This window comes from Malaya genurostris, chromosome 2 (assembly GCF_030247185.1).
Source record: "Malaya genurostris strain Urasoe2022 chromosome 2, Malgen_1.1, whole genome shotgun sequence".
Taxonomy (NCBI): Eukaryota; Metazoa; Arthropoda; class Insecta; order Diptera; family Culicidae; genus Malaya; species Malaya genurostris.
In genome coordinates this window covers 298735286-298748853 of record NC_080571.1, presented here as the reverse complement: position 1 = coordinate 298748853, position 13568 = coordinate 298735286, and the positions used below count along the sequence as shown (strand labels likewise).

At 40.2% G+C, this 13568-nt stretch overlaps 1 protein-coding gene across 5 annotated transcripts in view; it reads left to right on the top strand.

Annotated features, from left to right (window-relative positions):
* The window catches only part of LOC131430743 (protein bark beetle), a 61555-nt gene extending 49931 nt beyond the window's left edge, over positions 1 to 11624 (top strand). For 3 of the 5 annotated variants that reach the window (XM_058595940.1, XM_058595939.1, XM_058595941.1), the window contains 7 exons: positions 55 to 266; positions 329 to 684; positions 743 to 868; positions 8096 to 8119; positions 8223 to 8691; positions 8754 to 8975; positions 9273 to 11624. In XM_058595940.1, coding sequence (XP_058451923.1) covers positions 55 to 266; positions 329 to 684; positions 743 to 868; positions 8096 to 8119; positions 8223 to 8691; positions 8754 to 8975; positions 9273 to 10364 — 2501 coding nt within the window. In that variant the 3' untranslated portion in view covers positions 10365 to 11624. Of the gene's footprint in view, positions 1 to 54; positions 267 to 328; positions 685 to 742; positions 869 to 8095; positions 8120 to 8222; positions 8692 to 8753; positions 8976 to 9150; positions 9171 to 9272 lie in introns of all 5 variants that reach the window. The other 2 variants (XM_058595943.1, XM_058595942.1) reach the window with 2 other exon arrangements.
* The last annotated feature ends 1944 nt before the right edge of the window (positions 11625 to 13568 follow it).

The window sequence follows — 13568 nt, the reverse complement described above, 5'->3', positions numbered from 1 at the left end:
GTTGTACAGTTTAATGAGGGTATCATATAGTAAACATTGTCATTATTTCTGCAGATCGTGACGCTCAGCATAACATTTCCAATTCGGAAATTCAGGAATGTGTCGGAGGGGCTATACACTACGTTACCGTTGGTGAAGTGTCACCAACTTTGACCTTGGAACGCAATCGCTTCATCAGAAACTGCCGCCAATTGTATGGAAATTTCTCGTCCTGTGAGGCTACGATACGAGCTGACGTACAGAATATGCAGACACTGTATTTCAGGGTAAGATGCTTTGTTTCTAGCAACATCGACCGATCGCTAAAACACTTTCATTTGATCTGTAGAACAATCTGGTTCAAGAAAATCAAGGTGGACTTTCAATTCGAGCTGATTCCCGAGGATCAGCTACGTCGCTGCGGGGATGGATTCATAACAATTTGTTCGTAAAGAACCGCAATCGTCCGTCGTTGTACGTCGAAGGCCGTCAGTCCTCTCCGTATCAGGAGGTTACCGTCCACAACAATTATATCACTCAAAACGTGGCAGGGTTCCGTGATGTGGTTGTACTGCGACAGGTGGTGTCTAATTTCAGTTTCAACTATGTGCACAGTAACAAGGGCGGAAGAATTGTCGAGGTATCCGGATTTGATCGGGTTAGATTGCCGATTTATCAGACGACGTCGCACAACGGTTTCTATGAGTACAGTGTTTGCGGAGATTTCGGTGGGAATATTTTAATCAGTTAACTCATATTTTAGTAACGTGGCAACCGACTGGAGTGGAAGAGCTACCATTGTGGCTGGAACAGCTGGACAGCACTATGTGGATAATATATTCGCAAATCCGGATAATGACTATGAAATGATCACTGTAAATCGGTCTATGTAAGATATTTGTATTCTCCTCTACTATTCTGTTTTTAAATCTTTCTAACTTTTTAGTTTATTTGAATCAGTTAGAAAACAGTTTTGAAAGTAGTACAATTAACATTTCGTATGCGTCATTTGATAATGGGATAGTGATTTTTTAAACAACAATTTTTTTTGAATGAATCAAGGTAGAATGTTCCAGTTCGATAGCTATTGTCTTTGGATGTGGTGAAAACAAAGCAATTCTTTGTTCCAACTGTCCGATAGCTTAACCTTTTGTTTCGACTAGCTTTGCAGTCAATTAGTGGTGTATGGTCGCATGGATGGTCCGACGATCCTATACACTCTAAGAATCTTTAATGATCGGGTTCCGAAGTTATAATGTCTGGCTCATGTGACCAGCTCCTTAGACTATTGGGATTGGAAATATAATATTTACTAATCAATGTTAGTGCCTCGCGTTGGTATCGAGAAATTTCATTTACACGAGGCCTAATATTGTTTGTCTAATTAAGAACAAACCTTTTCCTTTTTTGAAGTGCAAAATAGGCCCTAGGATCTACCACCAAGTTCAAGCTTCCGGTTGATTCTATTGGAAACGTCCAACAATCTCGATCTAAAACTATTCGGGTTTGGTTAAAGTTTTCTGTCGTTCAACACTGTTTGGGAAGGTTTGTACTTTACGCTTTGCCTTTCTCTTCGTTTTTCTCACATGATGTTTGATGTATTCATCATCCGAAAACCAGAATGACTTCCGGTGAAACTCTCAACGGGTGAGCACGTTGCATCGTGTTAGTCCGGGGAAAATTCGAGTATTTCGCAAGAAAGAAAGGATTTTCAGCCGTACTTTGACGATTCGACGCAGCCACACAGCGAGATTTTCGCTTGTAGTCAAGTGAAAAGAAAGTCCACTGGACTATAAACGAAAATTAACTGGCAATATAGCCTTCAGGAATCAGGAATCAGAACAAATTGGCTCGAATGGCACGTTCCCCTTGATATTTGGAGATTTGTGCCTTGCCATCCATATTATTTGTTTTCATCATTTTCCCGATGTGTTAGAGGGAGGGATCGAAGGGAAATGGTAAGGTTTGGACTAGGAGAATGGGGGAAATTGACGACACAAAAAAACATAGAAAGCAGAAGTAAATTCTGCACCCCTGAGGGATGCTGAACAATCTGCTGGGGATCACATTTAGTGAAAGCAGAAGTAAATTCTGAACCTTTGCGAGGTCCCGAACAGTCTGCTCTTAAAGCCTATTCAGGTTTGTTACTATGTACGTTTTTCTGATGAACGATACGTACATAGATTTTCTGAAAACCATAGTTCAGACGGAATTTTGTTTTCTCTAGAAGGCTCATTGAGTCATCGTCGATACTGCAGAAAAACATGCGTTTTCCCACAGTAACCGGACCCGCCTTGAGTAACATCCACCGATTCAACAAAATCCCCGGATTTTGCAGATCTAATCTCATCAGAACATCGGATACAGCCAACCCTTCCTCAGTATCCCAAGGAATAGGAAGGCAAACCCGATTTTGATGTAGACTGTAGGGTTCAATAATGAACTTACTATCGCCAGCCTGCTGGTTTATCAAACCAAGCTTCTGCTTGAGCCAGGCACTGCTCATCTCATTCTCCGGAGAGAACCAGACGATGCCGTACCTAAGTCCACAGCCTTTGAAGCTTGGTATAAACTCCGTAGACGGCGTTGTGAAGAGACATTTGTTCAAGTCTCTTAATAAATGGGCTTTCAGGTCCTCAGTGAACATACCGTTCAACATCCGGACCTGAAAGCGCTCAGTTTGTTCGGACAAGTGGCCTCTAGAAGCAGAAGTCGCCTTTCCGAGAGCTTGTCTTTTGCGAATCTTCTTTTTTAGATTTCGCTCAAAGTTTTTACCTTTGTCTTCGCCTTCTGTTTCAACGGTGGAAGGCGAAGGACCGGGTTGAACATCCATCGCAGTCTGACTACTCTCGAATCCATTCCCTCTGACTTCCATATTCTGGTCGTTCCGACACTTTGTGACGGAACTCCCAGGTTTCTGGCCATCAGACGGTTCGGAATGAGAGCAGTCAGATGATTGGATGTATTTTGTATCCATTTTCCGAAAAATAAAAGAGAAAAAAGCGATACGAATTTAAAGCGTGAAAGCGCGCGAGGAAATACTCAACCTTTCGCTAGTGCGATCCAAAGTAAAAGAAAGCCGAAAGTGCGTTCCAAAAGAACAGAGTTGGATACTCACTAATACTTTAATCCTAATTAGGTAATCCCAAATTCTATGGCAGAGAATTTGTACGCAATTATATTCACAAGTAAATATAAATGCTTCGTATGGACGAGTGTGACAAACTGTCCAAATCTACACACACCGACCGAAGATACACTTGAAGTGTTAAATCGGAGTAATAAATTGTACACACAGTGGTGCAAACGTTCGAGACATGCTCGGCAAACCCGCAGCCCAACTGAAAACCCCAGAGCAGCCCCCCCAAAAGCTGTTATAAACCAACAGAACAATAAATACCACAGAGGTCAAAGTGCAAAAATGACATCTGATTTGCATCCAGTGCACTGTCTCCACAGCCAAGGGAAAAAGGAAGCGACCAGGACATCAATTTGAGCAGCACTGTTCGCGAGCAGTTCCCAAACCGTCCACACCGCGGTGTACAATTTAACACTCCTGTATCTATATAGAACAGCTAGCGCTGGCTTACCGCGCAGATTCCCTGCATGGCGCCAAGTAGTAAAGGGATATAATTTAAATCCAACGATCACACAGCGACAGATCGTGTGGAGATGAGCCAGAATGCTATTTACACATATAGCGAGTGCCCAAACAAAAAAGTTTGAAACTTTACTATCTTACCGGTATTGACCAGTACAAATAGTTTTACACCACCAGTTGCGATTGAAAGGCAACCGATTGGTGTGTATTTTGCATCTGTCACATACCTGAGTGCCCAAAGGCACCGAATGTAATGTGAAGATAGAGTGCAAAAACATTTATTTTTCCTCAGTGACACACATAGGAAGAATAAACTTACCTGAATGGTATGAGTTCATATCAAACCTGTATACTAGCCAAAGGGCTAATGGAATCCTATATACCGATGTTTGACCGGCAATATAATAAAAACACAAACACTGGCTTGCGAAGACGCGATGATCGAAGCGACCATGGCGAAAAAAAGATCAGCAGCCATCAATTTGGCTGATCGGCACTTTAAAATATGCTGTTTCCAGCCACTAAAATGCACTCATTGCATCATTATAGGGTGCGACAACCCTTTAAAAACACTGAAACCACTTCTATAGCTTCCACTCGCGCAGTTTTCACTGTTTAAACCGACTTTTATTTCGGAGGGTGTTTGTGGTGTTGTGTCCACTACCCGATCACTTCACTTCACTCCACTGGACTATAAACGAAAATTAACTGGCAATATAGCCTTAGTTGCTGTGCCATCAATTCGGCGTCATCTCAAGTGAGGTGACGCCAACCAGAAAGGAAGAAGAAGAAAACCAGAATGAGGACAGGCCCTCAGCTTGGATTTATCTCCCAAATTTAGTGTGAATGAATTAGTTTTTACGATCACGATCCAGACTTGAGAGTGAGAGATGCGTTCACAGTGTCCCAGTCCAATCTGAAAATCCAAATTATAATATATTTGTATTCTGTACAAAACAGTATTCATACAAAGCAGACATATTTTCAGAATAATCTTATTTTCAACGAATCTAACTGTCTCGAATTTATAAATAAAACAGCAGATCAAATTCTGATTAAATTTTTCAAGCTTATATAGATACACTTATGATATTTTCCCAGAAAGTCAACAAGATCGTATAAAATGGCCCGGAATTATTATGTATAGTTTTATCGAGGTGTTTGGATGCAAGCCGATTGTCATAAGATCGAGTCCCGCCTAAGAATAAATTCTGGATGTCAGTAGGATCGTATCACTAGTACACTAAGAATCGGCTGAGCAGTCTGGGGAAACAGTATGATCAAATTTTCACAAAACAAATACAATACTTTGCAGTCCAACAATGACACTAGAAGGGCAGTCGCGAAATTCGATCGCGAATCTGTTATTTCTGAAAGTAAGTAATTTATCAGTATTCACTTGGAGAAGTATTCACTGACGAACGATGGTCGTTCGAGTATTGATTTCAATTGGATTGAGAGTGAAGCAAGAAATGAATTCCGCAAAAGATTCGAAATTAAGTACTGTACAATTTTATGCCGAAATGTGTATAACGGCGATGTTGCATGTCTTAGGGTGCCATCAGAGTGGGTACGATAAGCTGGGCCGAACTAGGTACTAATCAAAACGGGAAATGTACTTACAGCAAATCAACGGAATCCTGACACCATCCCAGTTCAACTTCTCGCGCTTATTATGTTTGCGTCCTAAAGCGGAATAAAATTCATTTTAATTGGTAACAAAAAGTAGTTTTTTGCAATAATTTTGAGCACGAAAGACACACTTAGATCAAGCAGGCCAATGGGAAATATTTAAATCTGCAAGTGTTGTGATTTGAAGCATTTTATGCACTGCTAACTTTTCTCGAGTACTCAACCGACTCAAGAACTCAACATTCAATACATTTCACATTGGTCCAAAGGCCAAATTTCACACTCTTAATTGATAACTCATCAGAAACGTATTTATGTAATTAAATGTGTGATAATGTGAGATAAAAATTTTATTTTACCTCAGGCCCAACATAGAGGCTAAGTAACTTCGACAAAGTTGTGCAGAAAGCAAAGTCTTGGCACTACATTCCTTCCGTGGAATTTGGCCTTTCTGTTTCAACAGACTTCGCAGCCGATTGTTAGCGTACAGAATCATTGCATGGTTAATACTATGGATCCTACTGACACTAAGAATCCTTCCAGGTCGGGACTCGAACATACGACAGCTGACTTGTAAGACCAGCGTACTATGAATTGAACCGTCAACCCGGGACGAGTTGTGCAGAAAGTCATTCCCGTAACTTTACAAAAGATGGCGCCTATCATTCTGAGCAACTTTGCTGAAGATACTGTACCTCGAAAGCCACGTTTTAATGAGTTACCAATTAAGAGCGTGAAATTGGGCTTTTGAACCACTGTGCATTCGAAAGATGTATCGAGCCTTACTTATTTCTTTTGAAGTGGCCACGGTGAAAACTCTTTCCCTACAATACCGACTCTGTATGACCGATGCAGGTCACTACTACCGGAATATGTCTCATTTCGACCGAGAGAATTAAAGAATGAAGATAAATTAATGCACGTGACGAGAAAGTTGCAGGTTCGAGTCCTTCTTTGGGGGATTCTTTTTCCAAAACCTGTTTCTTCGTTGCTTCACTCAATTATCTTCCCTCTCGGTCTGCTTCACATTGGCAATGATTAAAAGTTCAAGACGGGTTCTAGTGTCTTAACACAAGACTCAATATTAATTGAATTCAAACTTGGTTCATTTGATTCAGGATTTCAGGAAATTAGGGCTTTATTCATAATAAAGTCTGCAATTTCCGGGAAAATGCTAGTATCTTACTAACATATTTGACCATAAAGATTGTCCCAGAAAGTATGAACGCACTTTGATTTCGCTCTAAATAATTCACTAGTGTTAGATATTCAAATTTAATTCGATATACTGATAATATTAGACTACAACAACAGAATATTATTCTCAACATTTGCTACTTAGCCATTGTAGGCTAGTTGGCGCATCTTCTTGGGAACGTTCCTCATTAAATTCCGTACAGACTTCTTGGCGACAGGTTTTGACACTTTTTTCCAATCTTTTCCGAACTGTTGAATGGTTTCGGCTGCCGAGACATGTTTCCTGAGATGTGCCTTCGTCAACGCCCAAAATTCCTCAATTGGTCGAAGTTGTGGGCAATTTGGTGGATTCATGTCTTTTGGGATGAAAGTGACATTTTTGGTAGTATACCATCCTACCGTTGATTTCGAGTAGTGGCAAGAAGCAAGATCTTGCCAGAAGACAACAGGATCCTTATGGCTTCGAATCATGGGTAGAAATCGTTTTTGTGAACATTCCGTGATGTATATTTTGCTGTTCATTGAAGCAGTGGTGATGAAGGGTTTCGAAATCTAACCGCAGCTACAAATTGCTTGCCAGACCATAGCTTTCTTACCAAATTTTTCGACTTCAATCGATGTCTCGGACTGGTTTAACAGTTCAAATTTCCAGCAAGAATCGTATTGTACAGCTTTCGAACCCTCGGCCTGATCGATGCTTCTTGTTTCGGACTACGTTTTGGTTGTTTCTGCTTCTTATAGGTTCGAAGTTTCAAACGTTCTTTAGCACGAAGAACATTTGACTTCGAAGTGCCCACTTTTTTGGCCACATCCCGAGCGGAAACCTCCTTCTTTTGCTCGAACGCCTTCAGTATACGTTTATCCAACTGAGGGTTAGCAGGACCTTTTTTTCGACCCGTTTTCGGTTTATCCTCAAAGGTGTTATCCTCACCGTACTTCCTGATTGCATTTCGCACTGCTTTTTCACTTACTCCTTCCATTTTTGCTATCTTTCTCAGTGACAGTCCGCGTTCTGTGCAACAATTTTTCGACGTTGTTCTGCTGAAAGTCTACGCATTTCGAAACAAACTAATGAAAACGAATAAACAACTGCACAAGTGGTTAGAGAAGAGTGTAAACAACAGGACGCAGCCATAAAAATTGACAGATCCTGAACCATTTCGAAATGGCAGCGGTTTTTGGTTGCGTCCATACTTTCTGGGACAGTCTTTAAAACATATTTGTATTCACAAAGTTCAAGATAAAATTTTTTTTACCGAGTTTGTTATGAGCTTTAAAGTTTTTCGGCCTGTATTGAAATGCAGAGTTTTTTTTTCGTTACAGAGGAAACATTAGTAAACAATTGACATACACATGTCTAAAATCAAAAACGGTTATATATAGACAAATAGTCTATTATCCCAATTATTTTTTTGAATTTTAGGATATTTGACACACATTTTATAACCTTTTAAAAATTAATCTCTCTATTAATGTATTTAGTTATAGATTCTGGTTTAACACTACCGCTTAAATGTATTCTACAATTCTAACACTCTAAAAAAAAGTTGAATCGCATAACAAGTTAAGCGGTAGTGTTTTGTATAGTATAAAAACAGAACTCAAAATTTGCATGCCTTATTTCTTCTATTTTGCATATATCAACTAACTCTTCTGCAAAACACGGCCTCCGCAATGTGTGAGCAGGTTTGAATTCCAGTTCTGGAATAGGTAGGTGTAGACGTTCTATCCTTGCTGTTTTTAAATACAAATTCATACAAACGGTTAATTTTGCGTTCTAATTCTCAATGCATTTTTTTACGATTGATTGTAGTACGCTTGACATCTGGAAGACGAAAATTGACGCCAAACTTAACTACTGGAGCTACAATGGAACTCTGGCCGTAGGATCTCGAATCCGCGATCGTTTTGACGATCCTCAACTGCTGGAAGTCCAGTATCTTCCATTGCACATGAATAATTTAACCGTGCTGGACGGCAAGTGTCCACCGGGTTGGACATTGCTCATCGATACGTGCTATATGTATGTAGGTGCCCCGATGAGTTTCCGTGAAGCCCGAGAATTCTGTCGTTCGGACAACGCGTCCTTGCCGTTCATCCACGGTGATTTTACCCCGTTGTGGTTTTTCCTTGAACAACAATCCCGCTATCTACGTTCGGCCGAGAAAGTTTGGATACAGGATGCCAACTACATCGACCGGTGTACTTCGTTTATCTACCGAAATGTGGAGATCGAAGAGTGCCATGAGCGACACGCTTTCCTGTGTGAAATTGATCCGAAGGTAAGCTAAATGCTTACGGTCTGTTGAAATAAGTTTCGATACATGTTTGTCTCCGCTGTTAGGTTCAAATTGATCCACTATTCTGGAAGGCGGATGCCGTCGCCGTCGCTATGATAACAGCGCTGGTGCTGGTCTTTGCTCTTCTTCTGTGCATTTGTTTCTGTTGGGTGTTCAAATCGCGCTACCGACAAACTCAGCGATTGCAGCGACGCAACAGCATACGGCAGAGTATGCGAAGTTTGAACAGCATCGACCCGCAGGGATCCATTCGAAGGCGTAATTTTGTAAGTATACTAAATGATCGGTCGGAAATAATATAAATATCGGCTTGGGACAAACAAATGGAATGTGTTAACCGTCGAGCCTTTCGTTGAAGTTACGCTTCCAAACACTTTCTGTATACTAAAACTTCACCAGTCTGCTCACTTGCACTTCTTTTATTATTTTTATATGCACCAGCCGACGGATGTTTAAGGATAGTAAGTGCACTACGTTACTAATCAAGCTTGTAGACTAGACGTTTATTGACTAATTACCATACTCATGAGTGTCTTGTAATAAATAATTTACGTTTTCCACAGGTCGTATCCCGATCAACAGATACGCTAAAATCGGCCACTACCGGTACAACGGATTATAAGAAGATGACATCAAATGGGTCCATCGAATCGGTTGACAAAAGCGTGCTGTCCTCCGAAACAAACTATGACATGTACGATAAACAAAACCATTCGTACAATAACGAATACGCCGATCAGTTGAAGAGCCAGTTGGGTTATAGCGACGGAACAACCAATGGAGGGCCAGACTTTATGCAACACTCGAATAGCAACAGTCCGACCCGGACGAAGGTGTACGGATTGCCGGATTATAGTTCACATGGAGGTAGTACAGCGTTCGAATTGGCCTTCAGGAATGAAGGCTTTCGGGATACCTCGACCACTTACTCGGGTGTGACTAGGAACAATTCCATCAGCACTGTGATCAATGAAGATACCCCGATCATTCATCATTCCGGTGACAATGACGATGGAGGATCGGATTTTTATGGTAACTCAAGTACGCTCCCGATGAGAGTGAAAGGAGACGATCTGTCCTTTTTGAATGAATTACAAAGCCGTTTACCGGAGTATGCACCATTGCCACCAAGTAACGGGCATAGTAGTTTCCATCCGGTAGCTGCTCCGATGAAATCAGCGACTCCTACTAAGCATAACACCAGTACACTGCCATTTGACCCGAAAAACGGTGGACAACGGTTTCACCCTCCACACGAATATCAACAGCCAACGATTCAGGTTCGAAAACCTAACATGTTCGACTCTCCGCCACAGCCCACTAGTGAGCCTAGAGATGTTCGGAGGCCCGAATCGTATATGAAGGCGGTCAAAAAGTACGCCACTCCTGGCAGAGAGCGAGAATCCATCATTCCTCCGCCCCGAGTAGACAGTAATGGAAGCCGAAGGCCGAGAACTGTGTACGAAGCATCCAGTGAGCACCAGCAGCGACCACAACCACCACCCATTCCCGCTACTCCACCGAGGGCCAACTATGCCAGATCCAAGTCGGAAGCTTTGCTGGAAACCAACTTCGACGAAGCTCTGCCACCGATGCCAACAATGCTGAGCTCAGACAGCCGCAGCCTTTCGCAACCTCTCGAGACTGCTATGTAAAATATTTGGCAATGGAACGAAGATAGTATTTTATGAAAAATGATACAAGTAACTTTTATTACTGCTGAACACACAGTGAAAGTAGAATGTGTAGACCATTTGAAGATTGTGGTAAGGTTTCTAATGGAAACATCTTTAGCTTTACAGTTGGATACAGTAAGATTAGGATGCTCGATCAAATCGCTTGATGTTATGCATTTTAATCCAATGAAACAAAGATCAAGATTATTCGAATTACATTTAAAATTGAAAGTTAATCGTTATTTTTATACAACTAGACCGGGTAACGATAGATAATCGCAAGATTTCTGTGTTAGAAGCACAATCAAATTCCCACTAAGGCGATCAATATAAAGTGCATAACATTGCGTTAGATTATATTTACTTATACAGCATAAATAAGCAATTGTGAAATTACGTAAGCTTTTGCTCGTTCGAAGGAAACAGCCAATGTTGTTTCAACAAACCGGGAATCAATCCGTACTATGTGCATTATAGTAGAACTAAAAAGTGTCTTATATAGGATTTACGCTGCCGTATGCAGTCACGTTCAATGTGTATATAGACTAAATAGATAGTGTAGACGACAACAAAAGGAAACTACTCGTGATATGTAGAAATAACAACCCATAATCAAAATCAAGATCGTTCAGCTTGTTTACAGCAAACAAATCATCACCATTATTGATTTCAGTCAACAATCGCTATTGCAGTGTTCTGTAGTATTTGCTTTACAGTTGTTAAATAGGTCAATGAAATTTAGAATCAACAATCAAATCAGCTGGAGCCTTTCATAACAAAAACGTACGATCTGTTTGTCTCTCTTAAGAAAGCTTCAAGCTAGCACGCAACTGTCTCATTAAAACCGGTGCAACGCTGTGCTATTTCATCACAAACCTGGAATGGGATATTTACCATCTCAATAGAAGCGATAATGATTTATTTTGAGAGAAGCAACGAACAGACAACGGTGTGAACTCATGTCTCCGACATCACCCCACAACCGCATTCGAAATGAAGAACATTAGTCAATTTGAATTGAGTATTGATCGGTTCGCTTTTGTACCGTCCAATGAGTTGTGTATTATTATTGTACGTTATTTATAGATTTTTCGAATTGTACAATTTAATTAGAGCTTGAATCAACAGGCAGGTAACGCAATACGAATAGGAGTATAGTTTTGTTGTAAGTTTTTAACGAAATCGAGGAAATGTATGAACGTTTGAATAAATAAAGATTCTCTATGTTCAAAATTTCTACTATGTTGAATAATGTTTCAGCCCTCTCTCACTTTCCGAACCACCACAGCACTCATTGATTACTTGGCCTTTCATCAACGGGTTTAGCTGTTACAACTAGTTCGTTTGAAACCCGGACACATAAAACCAGGATTGACCGAGAATAGTACGCCGCTGTACTGATGAACTCGCGTACTTTAAAGTTCTAATCATCATCATCAGCTTTACATCGCACTGATCAACCTCAGCAGTCATTTTAGTAATATCTTTGATATAGTGGCGTATCTAACGGAGGGCGAAGGGCTCGTCCAAGTCATCTTTCCGGAGATGGAGTTCAGCTTTGTTTTTTGCTCGCTGAACCAACGAAATCTTATTTTGCCCCGGGAGCCAAATTTCCTCGGTACACCACTGCGTGTTACTAAAGTGCGGTGCCATTGTGAAACCTTCCGAATGTATTATTCCGTTTGACAAACCTGGTAGATGGTTCACTGAAGTTTTACCAGCCCTAATAAAACCGGTATTCATGCCTCCAGCGATTTTGCTTAAAAGCTCGATTCACTGAATATCAGGACGCATTGTTTTTTTACAGCTCTCTTAGTGGTAAGATTTGGTAGTGTTTTGACCTCAGATTGTTTGGGAATCACTTCAGTGGTAAAAATTTTGTTACGATTCGTAAAGACTAAAACAAGTTACGGCAGATGGAAGCCAAACGATCGAAATCACCTTGGACATCTAGAATGAAAATCCAACGAAATCGTCTTCGGTTGCTATCAACTCACAACCTACTAGCAGAGCTAGATTTCTGACCAACTTCGAAGATTTCGAACCTTTTCTGCATTGACGTCAAATAACATTTTCACTGCTTATTAATCAGTTAAACTGGAGCCAGATTGTGCAAGTTGGTTCAGTTATTTCTGAGAAATTGATCCCTTTCCCGGATTTTCTGGAACGGAGAACTGTGGACCGATGCGAGTATGTTTGGTGTTTAACTAGTCAGATCTGTAAAATTATAGAACTCAAGTTTTACGAAATACAGAAATTTCTAGAAAAGTTAGCTAGAGGGTTTAGTCCACCCATTTCAGTGTTTGATTTTGCTATAGACGTGTGGACATATTCAGGCTTTTCTCATAACCTTCTGTGTTCACAATTGTCTCAATGGGCTTAGTTTTCGTCTTCATTTCATTAGCAGAGTCTCCATACTATTTTTCCGATTACTTGACTTACAATATTTTTGGTTCGGCTCTAAGAAGCAATACCGTAGAAAAAATAGCTCGAAACTTGTTCAATACTGCTGTTACAGCGACGCGAAGAACGAAGAGAATGCACTATTTTCATCTTGTCCTGAAAAGCAATCTATCGAACAGTGACAGCAGATCTCACGCTAACTAATGGTTTTTGTATATGAGATGACCACATGAGCCGTTACCCTAGTTTCGAATAGTAATATTGCGAAAAAAAATCAAAATGCGTTTTGTTTTAATTATATTTTTGTTATGCTAGCTTATTTGTGACTAGTTTGCAATCAGAAATTTGAGTTATTGTTACTAACATCTAACCACGTAACTCAAAAAGCGCAGGTTCTACTAGTTTCTATGTCGGCTAAAAAGAATTTGTCGTTACGTTGTAATGCCATACTGAAATAAATTATTTTTTCCATAACTTGAAAATAACTTTTAAAGTAAACTGTTTTTCTATCAACATTGAAAAGGCAGTACAGTATTTGAAATAACAAATTTGATACAAGGTATTTTTTATTTTATTCATTTTGATACAAGGTACAAATTTCACAACGATTTCAAAACTGTCGAGTGGAATTAAATTTTAATGAACAGTTTTTTTATGCGCCGTCAATCAAACTCTGTTTATGAAGATATGAACAATAAACAACTAAAAAACCTCATGTTTAGATTGCTCAAAATTAATTCAAGTAGAACGATTTCTCATTATTTTAAATTCATATATCAT